Source organism: Protomyctophum parallelum (assembly GCF_964188405.1).
Source record: "Protomyctophum parallelum genome assembly, chromosome: 16".
Taxonomy (NCBI): domain Eukaryota; kingdom Metazoa; phylum Chordata; class Actinopteri; order Myctophiformes; family Myctophidae; genus Protomyctophum; species Protomyctophum parallelum.
The window spans coordinates 38835875-38855082 of NC_139711.1; the positions used below are offsets into that span (position 1 = coordinate 38835875).

Sequence of the window (19208 nt, forward strand, 5' to 3'; positions counted from 1 at the left end):
TACATAGGACACACACGCAATGCATACATTAAGTTATCCACAGGTTACACACATGCACTCACACACACATGCACATGCAGACTACAAATCGTGTGCGCGCACACATGCACGCACACACACACACACACACACACACACACACACACACACACACACACACACACACACACACTCCTTTGTGCAGGCATATACCTAAGATTGTCGTCTTGATGAATGGTAGAACGTCTTGCTGTCATCTTGTCATCTTGGTGATGAAGTGGTGCTTGCCCGTTTTTCTCCCAGAATAACTTGGGGAATAACTTGTAATATGATATTGGCTGTTGGTATTCTTTTCGGAAAAATATGAAAAGATACTCCTATGGAAAAGGCTTTATCATTTTACTTATATTGACCCTATAAACAATTTAGTATAATTTAGTATATGTAAGGTTTTGCCTACTCAAATGGTACCTCGTCAGATAATCCCCACATATCCTACAACAACTTCCGTGAACCGACTTCACTGGAGTAGCCTTTTCATAAATTATATTTGTACTTAGGCTGTCTGCTGTCGTGGAAGTTTATAGAAATTCAAAGTCCAGCCTCTCCCACCCCTCATTCTGGGAGGAAAACAGAAAAGGGGTGAGTTGTACTGTTACCTTGGTGATGAATGGTGGTGAATGGTGGGAGCTGGATACGCATCATCAGTAGTGTACCCTTGGATCTTGGGATGTTTCGGCCTTGACACTATACAGTATACACCCTCCCAGAGGTGTCCAGCTACATGCTGATCAAACCTGAGCAATCCAGACTCGTCACAAGAAAGAGAGCCATGCATGGCAGACTTCTCGTGGGACTATGCATGGCAGGGATGTCCAAATCCCTGAGTCAAGCCAAAGCTGACCGCATACCTCCTGGCTTGCTACTTCGGGGCCCAGCAGGGGTCTTTCCTCCTCATAAAAAGCCACTGGCTGCTTCTTCTGGCTGCCTCAGATGCAGCTTTGATGGCTGAGTGCTGCTTCTGGCCTCTGACTCCCAGGTCTGCAAACAGTCTGGTGGTAGATCTTGCCACAAACTCTCTGCATCCCACCTCTATACTGGGCGGACCTCAGCGCTCCAAACCCTCTGCATCCCACCTCTACTGGGCGGACCTCAGCGCTCCAAACCCTCTGCATCCCACCTCTACTGGGCGGACCTCAGCGCTCCAAACCCTCTGCATCCCACCTCTACTGGGCGGACCTCAGCGTTCCAAACCCTCTGCATCCCACCTCTACTGGGTGTTCTGCTTCAGCAGCAAGCTCGGCATAGTGTAGGTGTTTTCACTCATAAGCCTCATCCACTGCGTCCTCCCATAGTCCGGTAGCTTAGCAAAACAATGTGGACAAAAGCGCCACATTTTTTCCACATGCAGTGGTATCGATGTACTGCAAGCTATGGTTTGTGTCCAGTTGCTGTACTTCCCTGATTGGATTCCTTTCGCAGAAAGTAATCAATGCGAGGCCTCTGTCTCTCTGCTGTCAATAAATGGTAAATGGTGCATTTATATAGCGCCTTTATCCAAGGCGCTTTACAGAGATTGTGCATTACATTCACCCATTCATACACCGATGGCAGCGGAAACCTGCATGCAAGGCACCAACTAGCACATCGGGAGCAATTAGGGGTTCAGTGTCTTGCTCAAGGACACTTCGACCGTAACTCTGGGGGAGCCCGGGTTCGAACTGGCAACCTTACGGTTACCATCCAGGCACTCTACCCCTGAGCCGACCCGTCTGGGTCAATTAAACACTTCTTCTTTCCCTGGTGAATTCTCAACCCCAACTATGATGTAGTTTTGGAAACATTGATTGATTGATTGATTGATTGAAATATTTATTAACAGTTTGCAGAATTACAGTACATTTCAAGCACAAACTCAATACAAAGACTGTTAACTGTGAGTGGACGACCCAATTAAGCATTACACTTGTTTACAACAGGGTCCACCATGTTCAATTCATCAAAACATTTAGAGACGTACAAATAGACACTTATATATAGTTAAAGAACAGAACAGGAATGCATCATAAAGGAAGCATAAAGGGAAAAGAAACATATACAGTGAGGGGAAAAGGGGGGTGGGGGGTGGGGGGGGAGGTGGGCGGGGGGATTCAGATTTTACGGGGGCCAGTTTCGAATTGCAGCCGTCCGCAGGTGCCCTTTGAGAGCGGTTTTGAAGGAGTCAAGGGATTCACATGTCTTAATGACTGTTGGTAGGGCGTTCCACATTTTGGTGGCATAGGAGCGAAAATAATTTAGTCCCTTGTTTGTGCCGAATCTGGGTTGTACATGGTTTGTTGCACTCCCTCTGGTGTTGTGGGTGTGGACTTCCTTTACATTAAGGAAGTATTTAGACAGGTTCATGGTTAACTTGTTCCTAATTTTTGGGTTTCAGGCTCTCTGGATATGATATTAATGCTCTCTGAACATAAATAAAAGATTCCAAATCGAGAAACGGGCTCCATTCACCAAATGTGGAGAGGGAGAGCCCAGGGAGGGAATGAAAATGACTTACAATGGCAGGAGGGTTGACTCAGAAAGCTGCAAGTTAGATACCGGTATGTCAGATGCTAGTGTCTGTTTAAAATCAGCACAAAGTGACTCACTGATTAGCGTCCAGCCAACTATGTTTAAATCAGCTCCCCTTCAGTGAAAGGTCTGCAGCTTCTCGCCACATTCCACGCTACTTTGAATGATGCCTCTGATATCACTTTCCATAGCCGACTCTCAGCTTATTTTGTTGCCCATGCAAGGCTGCAAAAAGAGAGCGGATTTTGTCTTTTCTTATGTTGCTACACGTCTGTGAAGTGCATTATGGTGACGCACTGACGCTTAATAAATAATAGCTATCGTCACGTTTTGTGATGGCAACTGGCCTCTGGCACAAGAGACACTGACTTGTTATTTTGTATGTATTTGGGCCCAACTTCACCTAGACTGTAGACACTAGTTTAAAGTCTCATTTCTCAAAATTATCTATGGCTAGGGTGGGCTGCAGCCCGGGGCTTGAAATAATCCATGCTCATGAATTTTCCCTGGTTCTGTGTTCCTCCTCAGCTTCGTTCAACATCTCAGAGGAGAAGGGCGTTTGCCAGCTTGGATATTTTCCCTGTGGGAACCTAACCACGTGCCTCCCGCAACTCCTACACTGCAACGGCGTGGACGACTGTGGCAATCAGGCTGACGAGGAGAACTGTGGTGAGTCTGATCTTTTGTTTAGTCCAAATTACTTGTAGGAGGCGCTATGTTATTTTGGTTAATTTGTAGTTCCATGTCGTAGACATAGCGGGCATTTGATATGCACAGGGAGTGCATACTGTATGTACAGTAGGAAGCACAGGCACACCAATTAGTGTGCTGTGGATTTTTCAGCTGTGCCTAACCGCTCCAATGACCGCTCTAATGACTGGCCAGTGTGGGCACTTGTGTCTGTCTGTCTGTTTGGAGTACGGAATGTCGGTTTGTAGTATGACCCATTGACCCCTGCAGCTTATTGACGTTGCATTCGAGACACACACACACGCACACACACACCGCTCATTTCACATTGCAGTGTGATTTGTGAGGGCGCTATAGCCCCTCCTATACACAGGTTTAATGTTTGTCTTTAGTCCAATGTTTGTTTTGTAAATGCATTGACAATGAAGTGAAAATTTACGTCATAATGTGTCATTTACGTCATATTGTCTCTTTATTGTTAATGGCGTTTAATGTTTGTGTTTACCACCGTTTGTTTTACATCAACATGAGACTTTAACCCACTTAGTCCTGATTTAAAAACATTAACTTTGAAAGAATATATATTCAAAGATTTGCGCCACATTTTTATGATGTTTCAAAAATAGCAGACCTACAAGCTCGTAGCGCGCCACTCGGTGGCGCCCTATGAGCTTGTAGATCTGCTATTTTTCAATAGCTAAATTATAACATAATGTTTAAAACACCAAAAGGGGTTCCCGCCCCCAAAATGGGTTAATATATTAGTGCCCCTCACTTCACACGGGTGTGATTGTTTTTTGGTGGTACAACCACTCCCTTATGGAGCTATGTGTGTGGCTGGCTGGCTAGCTGGGTGGGTGGCTGGCTAGCTGGGTGGGTGGCTGGGTGGCTGGCTGGGTGGGTGGCTGGCTGGCTGGGTCTGAGCATAAAAACATTCACCATTTGTGTGCAACATAACACACACAAACACACGCACATATTAACTGTATATATATATATATATATATATATATATATATATATATATATGATTTCGGGTGTGCCAGTACAGTACAGTACAGTACAGTACAGTACAGTAGAGGGACCCCCACATGGTAACTCTGTCATTTCTCAAACGTTGACATTTTTTTTAATGTCATTATATTTTCATTTAGTTGTATTCATTTGTTGTTTTTTCCTTTTTAGTTTGATATAAAAGCCATTTTCATAGACTCACCCTGTAACATAACTATCTTTGTGTATACATAATATGGTCAGGTCTCATCGGTCTGCCTGGGCATTGAGCAGAGAGGTGCTCGACCAACCTGTATGTCTGATGTAGGCCCACTCCCATGTAATGTAATGCAGAGCAGCCACAGGTAGGGGGATTTGATCTGATGTAGGCCCACTTCTCCCATGTAATGTAATGCAGAGCAGCCACAGGTAGAGGGATTTGATCTGATGTAGGCCTACTTCTCCCATGTAATGTAATGCAGAGCAGCCACAGGTAGAGGGATTTGATCTGATGTAGGCCTACTTCTCCCATGTAATGTAATGCAGAGCAGCCACAGGTAGAGGGATTTGATCTGATGTAGGCCTACTTCTCCCATGTAATGTAATGCAGAGCAGCCACAGGTAGAGGGATTTGATCTGATGTAGGCCTACTTCTCCCATGTAATGTAATGCAGAGCAGCCACAGGTAGAGGGATTTGATCTGATGTAGGCCTACTTCTCCCATGTAATGTTATGCAGAGCAGCCACAGGTAGAGGGATTTGATCTGATGTAGGCCTACTTCTCCCATGTAATGTTATGCAGAGCAGCCACAGGTAGAGGGATTTGATCTGATGTAGGCCCACTTCTCCCATGTAATGTTATGCAGAGCAGCCACAGGTAGGGGAATTTGATCTAGGTGTCGCGGCAGACAAGCGTGTGCATGCAGCTTCAGAACTAATCTCTCAAGATTTCATTTCGGAGCTGCGCTAGATTGAAAGCAAAACAGGGCACGGTGCCTTCCCAGATTGCTTCTGAAGTAGTGGAGCTACTGGAGAACTCTGTGCCCTGGTGTGTCAGAGCACAGAGTCCTACAAGACAGCAGACAGACAAACACCCCTGGTGTGGGAACAGAGTCCTACAAGACAGCAGAGCAGACAAGACAAATACAGCAGACAGAGAAACAGAAAAAATAGTGAAAATAAACAGTTCATTTAAGCAATGAATGACTAAGCCATTCAACTCCATGAGGAATCAAAAGGACAGAGCGTGGGTGTGTGTGAGTGTGAGAGAGAGAGAGAGCTTCCACATCATTTTATTGTGGATACGAGGCTACCACCATTGAAAGAAGTGGAAGGACACTTTTTTTTTTTTTTTTTTTTTTTTTCTTTTTTGCGGCTTACGCCTTTATTGATTTTTTAAGGGATAGAAAGTAGGCTGACAGGAAACGGGAGAGAGATGGGGGGATGACATGCGGTAAAGGCCGTGTCGGGTCCGGGAGTCGAACCCGCGGCACACCGCGACTGGATCACCAGTCCGGTGCCCAGACCGTTACGCTACGGCCTGGGCCGGAAGGACACATTTTTAAGGGCCACACGTTGACAGGGATATCAGGAGAGAGAAATGAGACTGTACGCAAATGTGCACTTCTACAGCATGAACCCAGAACCCACTGACACAGAACGTGCTTGTGTGTGCGTGTGTTTTAATGGTAAAACTAGGAACGTTAATGTCCAGAGCCTGGGCAGAGGCCTTTTGTGGCGGTTCTGGACAACCGTGGGTCCGACCGACTCAAGGCCGGGCACTGCACTCCCTGTGGTGGTGTGGAACGTGTGTGGCGAGTCGGTTGGGCGAACGGTTCTCTGTGTGTACATGTAACGTGGATTACATGTACACACAGAGACGGTGCATTTATAGATAAGATTGTTAAAAACAAAACAAAACAATTACACTTTTGACTAGTATGATAGTATTAAATTCATGCCGAGCATTGCTCTGCATTCTGCACTGGCAACATTGGCCATCATCTTCAGTTTAAAAGTGCTTTATTTATAGATCACAAAGTGTTTCACGCAACTAACTGAATATAGCCTAGTTTGACAGCTTGAACAAAGCCAGATGTAGGCCTATTTGACAGTGGAGTGCAGAAACATAAACTGCCTTGATGCATAACGAGCATCAACAAGCATCACAGCTGAATACAGACACACACTCACACACCTGCCCTCTGAGAGTCATTTCTCATCAAAAGCCATTGATTATGATGGAGGGGGCGGCCTTAGGAATCCGGAGGCTCATTTCAAGACCAAATATGAGGCCTCCATATATACCTATGACATAAGAGAGAGTATACAGTTTACTACCACGCATCGGAGCCCCCCCCCCCCCCCCCCCCCCCCGGGCCCTGAGGCGACTGCCTCTACTGCCTCGCCTATATCGCCGCCGCTGCTACAGCTTGTGTGCTCACAGTATGCCATCAGGGGAGGGGATAATGAATTCATCACATTTCAGGCAGAGCAACATCCTCATTACTTGCTGAATAGAATGGCATCGTGTCCCCTTAACCTTCACCCTTGTTTTGCATTGCAAATAAAACTTACTGTACAGTCACAGTCTGAAATCCTGGGGGAGGGTGGCATGACCCCCCTCATTATACAGATAAATGGTAGATGGTGCATTTCCTTTTATGCTTATGCTTTATCCTAAGCGCTCTACATAGATTGTGCATTGCTTGCTTGCTTGTGGTTGTCCATCGTGTCCGATGATGACCAATTTTCTCCTATTTTGTGAGTCTTCTGGTGGCTGTGTAGCCCGAGACTTTTTTGTAAGTCGGGACATGATACAGGTGTGTACTGATTTCCATACAGTATGTAGGTAAAACTGTATTGTGGTGCTTCAACGTTGAAATGTTTTAGGGGGGCACTATTGACCAATTAGGCTGCGCCCCTTTTTGAGAACGTTAACATACGTACTTTTTTGCCACTCGTGATGTGTGTGCAACGCTGTGATGTGTGTGCAACGCTGTGATGTGTGTGCAACGCTGTGATGTGTGTGCAACGCTGTGATGTGTGTGCAACGCTGTGATGTGTGTGCAACGCTGTGATGTGTGTGCAACGCTGTGATGTGTGTGCAACGCTGTGATGTGTGTGCAACGCTGTGATGTGTGTGCAACGCTGTGATGTGTGTGCAACGCTGTGATGTGTGTGCAACGCTGTGATGTGTGTGCAACGCTGTGATGTGTGTGCAACGCTGTGATGTGTGTGCAACGCTGCGCAACTTTTACAGTACGTTTAGCGCCTCAAAAACGCTACATTTGTGCAAAGAATAATCTTTGAGATTACACTGGAGCAGTGCTCAGGCCCTAATTAATGAAACGTTACGCCATTGCATATAGTTACTATTACCGCTACGAGTGTAATTAGGGAATTACTTAATGAATTAGACCCGCAGATCACGATGCATTGATGATTAAGCCTACAACAATTTATTTGTATTATTAAATGTTTATTTTTTTGTTTGTCTTTTAAAAGGAGCATACGATACCATTTGTCTACCAACAATAATTATGTATACATGCATATACTGTACATTTGGGGTATAACAAAAAGGGCAGCTTTATATTTCATTGTAGGCCTATTGGTATTTGAGGATGTTTACAGTTTGTTTTCACGTCCATTTGCATGACTCACTGAGAAGTTTGAGAACATTAATTTTTTTTGAATAGGCCTACTTTATAACAGTTTGCAAGAAATTGTGCAGTTTAATACAAATACAATGCTTAAAGAATTGAGCTCAAGAAGGGCAGAAAACACTATATGGCTTGTTTCCATTTGTGTGAGCATTGAAAAAAAACCCACAGATGTGTGAAATGTGTCTGTTATGTTATGTTCTTTACACGCTAATCCAATGATCCATGTAACATGCATCATATAGACCAACATTGGGACTGGGCGCGGGTGACTGTTTCATGTAATCAATTCCCAACAGATCTCCAAACCTGTTGTTTTGGGGAGCGCTGGTTTCATTTCATTCAACCTCTTGTGTGTTGGCTATAGTGAAGTGCACCCTAGGAGACATTTATACTTCAAAGTGCAACAGTATTGCGCACAGAGAAGTGAGAGAACAGCTGATATACAAGCTCACATCACATCAGACATCACAGATGCGACTGTTGTGAGTGTAGAGGTCTGCTTGCGCGACACCATCGCGGGACGAAGCATACATTATACTTGATGGGCTGCAGGTGCGCATGCAGCCGTGCACAAATAGGCTCTGTTGGCGTGATCATGAGCGCACCTCCCGTTCTTATGTCAGCGAATGCAGGTGTGGTTTTGAGGACAACTGCTTTGAATTGCTATTATTGTTCACACACAACAGAAACCAATGGATTATATATTTCAAGAGTGAGAGATCACAATAAAAATCCTAATCATTCTTCCTCCACACTGTGCAGTTAGAACTTTTCCAGAGCATCTTATGAGAGGTGGGGTTCTTGTGCGCGCATGCTGGTGCTTATCAGTGTGACGGCGTCTATGGGTCACAGGCACAGCTATGGAAAGAAACGAAAATGACTCAAGTGCGCCCTCAATAGATATATAGAGATAGATAGATCTTTATTGTCATTGCAATTACAACGAAATTAAAAGTGCCAACCGATCAGTGCATCATAAACTAGAATATAAAACACACACATAACCGTACTTCACGTTATTTGCACAAATCCCTATTGCACATGACATATATTGCACAGTACACCCTTAACTGCAGCTGTTATTGCACAAACCCTGATTGTACTTAAAGGACAACTTTAGTTTTTTTCAACCAAGGTTCATGTTTTAGGTTGTTATTAGAGTGTTAATTTTCTTTCATTTGCTGCTTTCTTTCGTTTTGGGGATTTTAGCAGTTTTTGACAGGGGGGCGGGGGCATTCGAGCATGGGGCTAAATATGTAATTTTTTACAAAATATTATGGCGATTTATTTTTTTATTATTTACTATAGTCCTAATAAACCCCAAGAAATTACATCTGGCCAGAAAAGATCACAGGATCTATTGAATGTGACAAACTGACATATTGAGCCTATACACACAGTATAAGCCTTCCCCCAGTAGGCTACCTTCACATTCAGTAGATCCTGTGATCTTCTGTGGCCAGATGTAATTTCCTGGGGTTTATTAGGACTATAGTAAATAATAAATAAATAAATCACCATCAAATTTGGTAAAAAAATACATATTTAGCCCCATGCTCGAATGCCCCCGCCCCCCTGTCAAAAACAGCTAAAATCCCTAAAACGAAAGAAAGCAGCAAATGAAAAAAAAATAACACTCATCTTTTAGTTTCTCTAATAACAACCTAAAACATGAACCTTGGTTGAAAGAAACTAAAGTTGTCCTTTAACTTAGAACAGCACAAAGAAACATGCAACGTGCAACGGATCATTTTCCTAGCAGCATTTAGTGTGGCTCCCGCTGGGGGGCAGAAACGGTTACTGAGTCTGCTGGTCCCTGACTTGAGCACTCTGTACCGTCTACCTGACGGCAACAGTTCAAACAGTGAGTGACCGGGGTGCGTCTACCTGACGGCAACAGTTCAAACAGTGAGTGACCGGGGTGCCAAGTGTCCTTTATAATGTTCTGTGTTTTTTTGAGACAGCGGGACCTGTGTAGGTCCTCCAATGTGGGAAGAGGGCAGCCAACGATGGTTTGTGCCGTGTTAATGACCCTCTGGAGCTACTGTACAGCTGGTGTACCACACGCATATATACAGTATGTTAGAATGCTCTCTATGGCGCACCGTTAGAGTAAAAGCGGCCGTGTCTTTCTGGCACCCTTGAGCTCCTATTTTGAAGGCATCCCGGCACCGATTGTGTTAATGTCCGACCGTTGTTTCTATGCGCGCATGTGCGTGCGTTTTATGCCACATTTTATGAATAAAAATGTTTTGTATGATGATGGCTTACGGTTCTCTGCTTGAGTAGAAGGTGGTTGATTTACCGTTTCTAATCGCAGCATTGATGCTTTCTAAAGCCCCAATTTAGCAGCCTGCACAGAGTTTATATTTACGGAGTGATGTGTGGGCGAGCACCCGACCCCCAACCCCCACATTACGCTTCATGAAACAATTCATCTCCATAACTACCATACCTTCTCATTTCAAACGTCCTCCCACGTCCCTGTCTTTGTCCACTTCCTCCGGTAATGCAGGAATCTAATCTGCAAATCCTTTCATATACAGTTGTATTATTTCTGGCTTGTGGAGTCACTATAGTTGATGTGCATTCTGCCGCAGGTACCGTAAACGGTATGAATGGAAACGGTATGATGAGTGAAAGTGAATGCAGATAAAGGGACGTGATTAAGCCAAGGCCATCTACTGTAGAAACCCCTCCAGTGAATAGATCAATGGGGTAGAATCTACCCCATTGATTGAAACACCCCTCCCCCGGGCCCAAGCTGGTCATATAGTGAAACAGTGAAGTTAAAAGACGAGGGCTGATCAGTGGTGTCATGCTCGTAGAACGCAGTACCACGGTGTGGTACGGGAAAAGATGTGACGCGAACGAGCAGGAACGGAACGGTGCACGTGCGTGCACGCTAGAACTCCCTAGATTCAAGAGAAGACGCACCTAACCTCGTGTCACCAGACTTTCCAAGACGCACCAAGTAATGTTAATTTAACTCTGAGAGTGTCGGGTCCATTTGGTTCCATTTGTACACTCTCAGAGTTACAGACCCATAAGGGTCCAAGTGAACGTATATGCGCTGGCCCCTGGAGCTGTGGTTTATGCTAACAGCTAGTAGCAATAAATGAGTTAAAGGACCCATTCACCGATTTTCAGAACAGTCCCGGGTCCCCACTCCGGGTACAGGCTTTAGTTCCGACACTATTATTGTTCCGACAGTCATTAGACCGACAACCTACCTCAAACCGTAACCACAAGCACGGAAGCAGCGCATGTTCGAGCTCTAGTCCGACCGTTGTTCCTGCATGTCGGACTAATGCTCCGTCGGAATTACCATTGGATCCCCCCACTCCTTGGGGTGTTTTGTTTGTCACATACCGTTTCGTTAAATTTGTCCATTTACCCATCCTATAATTACGGTGCTCTGGGAGCAATTAAGTGTTAGTGCTCAGGGACACTCATCGACACATTGTTGGCCTGGAATCGACCCTGCAACAACCAGGGCTTCTGGCTTCCCAAGCGGGCTCACTAACCATCAACAATGGCCGCCACAGCCTCTAATTCTATTTTTAAGTAGAATAAAATAAAATATGTCTATTAGAACAATTTATTTCTGAACCCAGAATTATACCAAGTTTGGCTTGTCTTTTTGCCTTCAAAGACAGGGAGTTGAGATGAGCACTCATTTTAAGCCTTTCTTTCTTGGCACAAAGTCTTGGCAGTGAAGTGCGAAGGGTTGTTTGATGATTTGTGAAAAATGTATTTGAACTGTAATGATCAGAAAGAGCAGCCGGCTGTTTGATATGTCTTTGAAGTGAAACAGACTGAATAGTAGTTAAATGAGTTAACACGAATCCTATTGACAGTACTAGAAGTATCTGTAGAATCTTTTCATGAGATTCGGAAGCTTGTCTTTAGCAGTGTGGCACTGATAAATGGTAAGAATGTTATCTTCAGGGGGATAAATGGCTGTCTCGTTGTTAAATTGGAGGCCATGGCATTATCGAGTTCCCTTTAAATGGCAGACTTTTCACACTGTTTCCACACTGGCTAGACTCTACGCCACTGGCTGATCTACCCCACTCGTTAGACTCTTAAAGGGTTAGTTCAGATTTTTTCAACTTAAGTTGTATGAAATACTTGCCATTAATATAGTGGTTGCAACTGTATTAATTGATTGCCCGAGTCCCGTGGTGGGAGTTCTGCTCTGGTTTTGGTGAAATATCAAGTAGTTCCGGTCATTTTGTGGGGGGTGCTGGGGGCCACGCAGTAAAAATAAATGAATCGACAAAACTAACGTCATTTGTATTGTTGACCTATTTCTAAAATATTAGTGCAACTTTCGTTCTTTTTTTACCACTCTATCACACAGAACTATGTTTTTTGTGTCCATATCACTACGCCCAAAAAATAGTTCCATGTGATAGAGGGGTCAAAGTTCAACGAAAGTCATGCTAATATTTTTTTTAAAGGTCACCAATACAAATTACGTTCGTTTTGTGGATAAATTTACTTTTACTGTGTGGCCCCAGTGCCCCCCACAAAATGACCGGAACTACTTAATATTCACTAAAACCAGAGCAGAACTCCCACCACAGGACTCTGGCAATCAATTAATACAGTTGCAACCACTATATTAATGGCAAGTATTTCATACAACTTAAGTTCAAAAAATCTGAACTATCCCTTTAACTCAGTGGTAGTAGGGATGGAGCGTGTTCATTTTTGAGGGGCTCTATCCCCTCCTATGCACAGCTTTGTGTTTGTATGCTTGAGCACGGAAGGTGCTCATATGCACAGCTATGCTCCATAACAGGCTTGATAAGCCCAATGTGTATCAATACCGGATACTCAATAAGCTACGCACGCACGCACACACGCAGTCACACACACAGTCACACACACACACACACACACAGTCACACACACAGACACACAAACAGTCACACACCATAATTAAGGAGTGTTTAAAAACACAAGAAAGAAGACGTTATCAAGTGTGACACCACAGAATAAATTCTGCATATTTCACTGCTATTCTGTAAAAACAATATATATAAGAAAAAAAAACTGTACCCCTTGACACTGTCAGCTGTCCCCCAGGTGTTCCCATTCCCATCACCGCCAAGTGTAATCTAGTCTCTATGGGGTTTTGGGTGGGTGACTCATTATGGCTGATGTGGAAACACAGAGAAGCATGTACAGCCACAAGTCTGACTCATCATAAGCATGGTTTGTCAACAAGGTCATCCATAATGTGTAGGAAATCACACCAACATGTGAACTGAGGGGTGTGTGTGTGTGTGTGTGTGTGTGTGTGTGTGTGTGTGTGTGTGTGTGTGTGTGTGTGTGTGTGTGTGTGTGTGTGTGTGTGTGTGTGTGTGTGTGTGTGTGTGTGTGTGTGTGTGTGTGTGTGTGTGTGTGTGTGTGTGTGTGTGTGTGTGTGTGTGTGTGTGTGTGTGTGTGCGTGTGTGTGTGCGCGCACGCGCACGCGCACATTTTATTTATAAAGCACCTTTCGAAACAAGGTTACAAAATGCTGAACAGTGATATAATATAAAATAATCAGGTTAAAACAAACATAGTAGTATAATAATGCAAGAAAAATGTTGGTGAGGATTCTGGCTGCAGTGTTCTGTACTAATTGGAGTCTGGATAATGAGGAATGGCTTAGCATTGTGTAGAGTCCGTTACAGTAATCAAGGCGGGAAGATACAAATGCATGCATTCTAGATCCGGGGGTGTGAGAATTGGCTTTATTTTAGCGATGTTGCGTAGAATAGATGATAACGTTTTGAGATTGGCCCGTAATTGCTGAGAACTGAGGGGTCGAGGCTTGTTTTTTTTTAAGAGCGGTTGGATGATTGCATGCTTAAAATGGACAGTAACGCAACCAGAGGAGAGGGAGCTGTTTATGATTAACAAAATAAAAGGACTGAGACTGCTAAAAACATCTTTTAAAAGTGCAGTGGGGATGATGTCGACAGGACTGGAGGAGGGGTGCATATGTGATACAATTGGTGCAAGCTCGTTTAAGGTGATCAAGTTAAAGGGAGGGAACTGGAGGAGGATGGATAGCTATGGTGATGCTGGGAGGTGTTATATTGGACCTTATGGTTTCGACTTTATCGATGAAAAATGATAGGAATTGTTCACAGTCGTCATTGGAGAAAATTGGGACTTTTGATTGATTGATTGAAATATTTATTAACAGTTTGTAGAATTTACAGTACATTTTAAGCACAAACTCAATACAAAGACTGTCAACTGTGAGTGGACGACCCAATTAAGCATTACACTTGTTTACAACAGGGTCCACATTGTTCAATTCATCAAAACATTTAAAGACATACAAACATTTAGAGACATACAAATAGACATTTCTATGTAGCTAAATTCATCATATGGGGGCGGGCTCGGTTAACGAGAGTGTTAATGACGGGTGCAGTACTTAGTTAAGACAGTAGTTAGTTTAGACTAGTCATTTGGTTAGACCAGTCATTAGTCCTACAACTACAACCTATCTCAAACCCTCACCCTAATCCTAACCTCCCACGGGGCAGCACACCTAAACCTGACCTTAACCCAAGGTAACCCAGTATCCTACAGCACCTGGAGGCCCCTGCCACATATGTTAGAGTTTTATTTATTGATTTCAGTTCTGCGTTTAACACGATTTTGCCCATCAAATTATTTGATAAGCTCTTGGCCATGGGTATTATTCACTCTCTTTGTCTCTGGATTTTAGACTTTCTGTCAAACCGGAAGCAAGTGGTTAAGATTGGCAACATGCTCTCTCAATCCAGGACTCTTAACACTGGGGCCCCCCAGGGCTGTGTTCTCTCAGCCCTCCTCTTCGCACTTTATACCAATGACTTTATTTCACATTCTCAATTTGTTTCTTTTTTTAAATATGCAGACGACACAACTGTCGTTGGCTATATTAAAAATGGTGACGAATCAGCCTTCAGGGCCGAGGTGGCAGCCCTCGTAGACTGGTGCACTTCGAATAACCTTATCCTAAACCTGGCTAAGACCAAATAAATTATCTTTGATTTCCGGAAAAAGGGGATTATGGCCGATCCCTGGTTATCGATGACCAGCCTGACCAGTTTTAAATTCCTTGGCACCACTATATGCTGCTCCCTGAAATGGGAAGTTAACACTAGTAAGATCTTGAGTAAAGCCCACCAGAGGCTTCACTTCCTCCTACGCCTCTTAAAGAAGTTTGGTGTGACTGGGGAGGCGTTGGTTCACTTCAACAGAGCCACTGTGGAGAGTGTCCTCGTCTTCTCAGTCACAGTGTGGTATGGAAACACCACCGACTTAGAGAGGAAAGGGCTGGAAAGGGTGGTACGCACAGCGTCAAAAATCATTGGCCTCGACCTCCCATCCGTCTCCTCTATCTACACCATACGCACTAAGCGCAGAATGCAGAAGGTGATCGCCGACCCCTCCCACCCTGCCTGCTCTCTTTTTGCACCCCTGCCCCTCAGGTAAGAGACTCCGGTCTCTAAAGTGCAATACCTCCCGCTTCAAGAACAGCACTTATCCCGAGGCTGTTCGCCTCTTGAATGCTGACCCCCTTTTCACTCGCACTTTACAGCGTGAAGCTGCTTTGTAAAACGATGAACTGTGATGAATTTGCTATTTATTTATTCAACATGAATTGTAACATTTTGCATTCTTCTTATTTATTGGTCCCCCTCATATGATGTCTGTACTTTTGTATCGTGTTCTGTTTGATTATGTGATGTGAATATGTGTATGTATCGTATGTATGTTTTTAGTGCACTGAAGCACATTCCAATCAACTCTGTTGACATGGCAATAAAGTCTTGAATCTTGAATCTTGTCTAACCAATGACTAGTCTAAACTAAGTATGCACCCCTTAATGACAAACGCTTTTTGTTTGTTCTTGTTGATGTTCATTAGATTTGAAAAAATATGCAGTTCTTACTGTACATCTTCAACCTTCTGATTGAAAGCAGACATGAGTTCCTTCATGTGGGTGAAATGGGCTGTCTCCTTGGATTTTTTCCACAGCCGCTCTACCCTTCTGCAGACCCTTTTAAGGTTGCGGATGTCTTCATTCATCCATGGGGATGAGTTGACAGCACCGGCACACTTATTTCTTATTTTAATGGGGGCAACTGAGTCTAGGGTAGACGAGCAAAGATTATTAAAATGAGCGACAAGATCATTGGTGTGTGTTAACCAAAATGTGGCATTAACCAAAAAATATATTATTCGGGTAGTCGACTAGCAAAACGGTAGTCGACACTGTAAATCAAAAATCGATTAATCGCTAATATTATCTTTAATAAAAATAATTTACAGCATACATGCAGCTGTGAGCTCTGTTCTTTTGTTGGTAGTTCTCCAACTAATCCATTCCTGGCTGATTGTTTTCATATGTACAATATTACAAGCCTACTGTATGTGGGTTTTGCTCACAACGCGTCCATCCGTGAGTCATTGTGGACTTGCAACTTTGACGTGACTTGTAACAGCTGAATTTCGGCCAATTATAGAGAGGCAGCAGCACAGCCAGCCTGCATTCAGAGTAAGAGTGGCGACACTAGCGTTGACTCCCATTGTAACAATGGAATGCGGAAGTGCTCATTCTTATCTAAATGGGATAGTTCCGATGTTTGGAACTATAGCCCATATAACCCCGCTTTGCGGCGGGATCAAAGTGTGTCGCTACTCTCTTACTATTCCACTCTGCCCCGTTTTGCAGTTAATCCTTCACTCGCTGGCCGTTTCAGAACACAGTGTTTTAACGCTTGATTGGATGGAAATAAATATCATATTTTACCGCTATATAATAATAATAATCATACTATAAACGAGCGAATGTCTGTCTGTCTGTCTGTCTGTCTGTCTGTCTGTAACAAACACTTATCTCCTCATTGCCTGCACCAATCGCTCCCACTTTTCACACAGGCATTGACCATAATAATATGGAGGTCTTAACGAAGCCATTTTTCCAATAAGATTAATAATGAATTTATTAGTGAATAAAAACCCGTTTATTTGTCCGTGGTCTATCTCCGACCGAGCCACACTATTAGCACACATCTCTCCATGCCAAAATAAATCTGCACGCTCCCACAATCCAGCTAGGCTACTTTTTACCGACGCAACTGTCGTATTTACTGTACAGATATTGTTTTTACATCACCCATTTATATGAAATAATAATCCAACCGCAACCAGGGCGCAGTACCCCCCGCGGCCACCAGGGGGGTACTGAACAACTCATCTCCCCGCAAATCACGTGTCACCAGTGTCACCAGTGAAATGCATGTTGGGACGGACACAGACCCACACTGTACATTTGGGAATACCTGTGCCACAGCCCATACTTTCTGTGCTGCATGTCAAACTGGGGTCTTTCATACTTTTCAAATGGGGGTCTGTGGGCTAATAAGTGTACATTTTACAGTCCTTGCCATGACAACATTTCCCTACCATGCATTTATACAAATATTTTCATGTTATAGTGCTGTTTTTATTCACACAAAAAAGACACAAATATATTATACAAGTTAAAATGAAGACCAATTAAATATATTTATGGGGGGCAATAGTCCATACACGGGTAAGGACTATGTATATTAATACAATAAACAAGCAAAAGGGCATTGCCTGACCATGGATCACACCAAAGGACCTGCAACATCACTGAGGAACACGTTCCACTTCAAATCATATTTATCCAACTGATTATTCATGTTAAAGGATAACCTCTCCAAAGCAGCCACAATACCAATTGTATCAATGGTATACTTATGATTGTACTGCAGCATTTAACACATTACCCACACTGAACATCATTTGCTGTTCATATATTCAGAACGGGTAAGGACTAGTAATAATAATCGACTATAAACCGATTTTGATGGTAGTCGAGTCGACTATCAAAAAAATCACGTTTGGTTAAATGCCCGTGTGTGTGTGTGTGTGTGTGTGTGTCTGTGTCTGTGTCTGTGTCTGTGTGGTGGTCTGGTGGACCTGGTCTCAGACAGGATCAGAGGAGTACAGGACAGGACAACAATAATGTATAAATACAGCACTGCAAAAATAGACTGGTTTGATCACAATGACACACATGTCAATTCACTACAAGATATCCCAAATACCCCAGATATTGTGTTCATCAATGAAATTAGAAAAACTGTCAGTGTATTTGAAATATTCTGCCCATTTGTGTGTGTGTGTGTGTGTGTGTGTGTGTGTGTGTGTGTGTGTGTGTGTGTGTGTGTGTGTGTGTGTGTGTGTGTGTGTGTGTGGCGTGCGTGCGTGCGCACCCCAATGATCTGCAGGGGTCAATAGGTCATGCTACAAACCATTCTGTGCTGCAAACAAACCTACAGACAGACCTACGCACAGTAGTGCGTTATGTTATTATGTGGAAAGCACCCCGACAATCAGTGGTTGAATTATTCTTACATTTGCATTGGTACACAAGGGCATGTGAGCAGTGGCTTGAAGTGACAAAACAAATCACGGGTGAACGCAGCGAATCAGGCGGGACAGCAGGCTATGTGAGCAGAGCTTCAGTGCCAAAAGTGGGCCGTCTTGTTTGTATGTGTACAGACTTTACGCATGCACGCACACACGCACGCACACACACACACACACACACACACACACACACACACACACACACACACACACACACACACACACACACACACACGCACACATGCACACAGAGACGTGAGAGACGTGGCACATTTATAGTTAGATGGTGCAAACTAATCCTTGACAGCTACCTACAGTAGGTACTACAGTCCATTGTGTCTTTGACAACCAATTATGTCCCACTCCCCCATCAGAAGATAAGTCCACTCCACTCCACACAATTTCCCTCAGAATGTTTCAATAGATTTGTCACATCGGCTGCACAGGCGTGCAGTTAGAGCCTGTCACTATCATCATCATCATCATCATCATCTCCATCTCTCTCTCTCTCTCTCTCTCTCTCTCTGTACCTACTTGTTCTACTTGAATGTTGTCGGACTTGAATGTTGTCTACATGGAATAATGATTTGTGTAGCCTATCGGACTGGTAGATTAATCCTGCTAGTGTTTCAGCTGTTTGATGGTTGTTAATACGTGCCAATCTTAAGATCTGCTGCTGTCGCAGGGCAAATTTGACATGGGTTGTTTGTTGGTGGTGAAGAACATTTTGTAAATGGAATATGTGTTCAATCTGAAAATTTGGGGCATGTTCAATCTGAGAATTGGAGAGCAGTGTAAGGTGACCTTGAAAGCTTTACTGCGATTAAAACGAATCCTGCTGC

At 43.7% G+C, this 19208-nt stretch overlaps 1 protein-coding gene across 1 annotated transcript in view; it reads left to right on the top strand.

The window, feature by feature from the left end:
- Positions 1 to 983: 983 nt before the first annotated feature.
- rxfp1 (relaxin family peptide receptor 1) overlaps positions 984 to 19208 on the top strand; it is a gene marked incomplete at both ends in the record, with an annotated part of 82241 nt that continues 64016 nt past the window's right edge. The window contains 2 exons of the mRNA XM_083786334.1: positions 984 to 1281; positions 3076 to 3216. Of these exons, the coding sequence (XP_083642460.1) occupies positions 984 to 1281; positions 3076 to 3216 (439 nt within the window). The remainder of the gene's footprint in view (positions 1282 to 3075; positions 3217 to 19208) is intronic.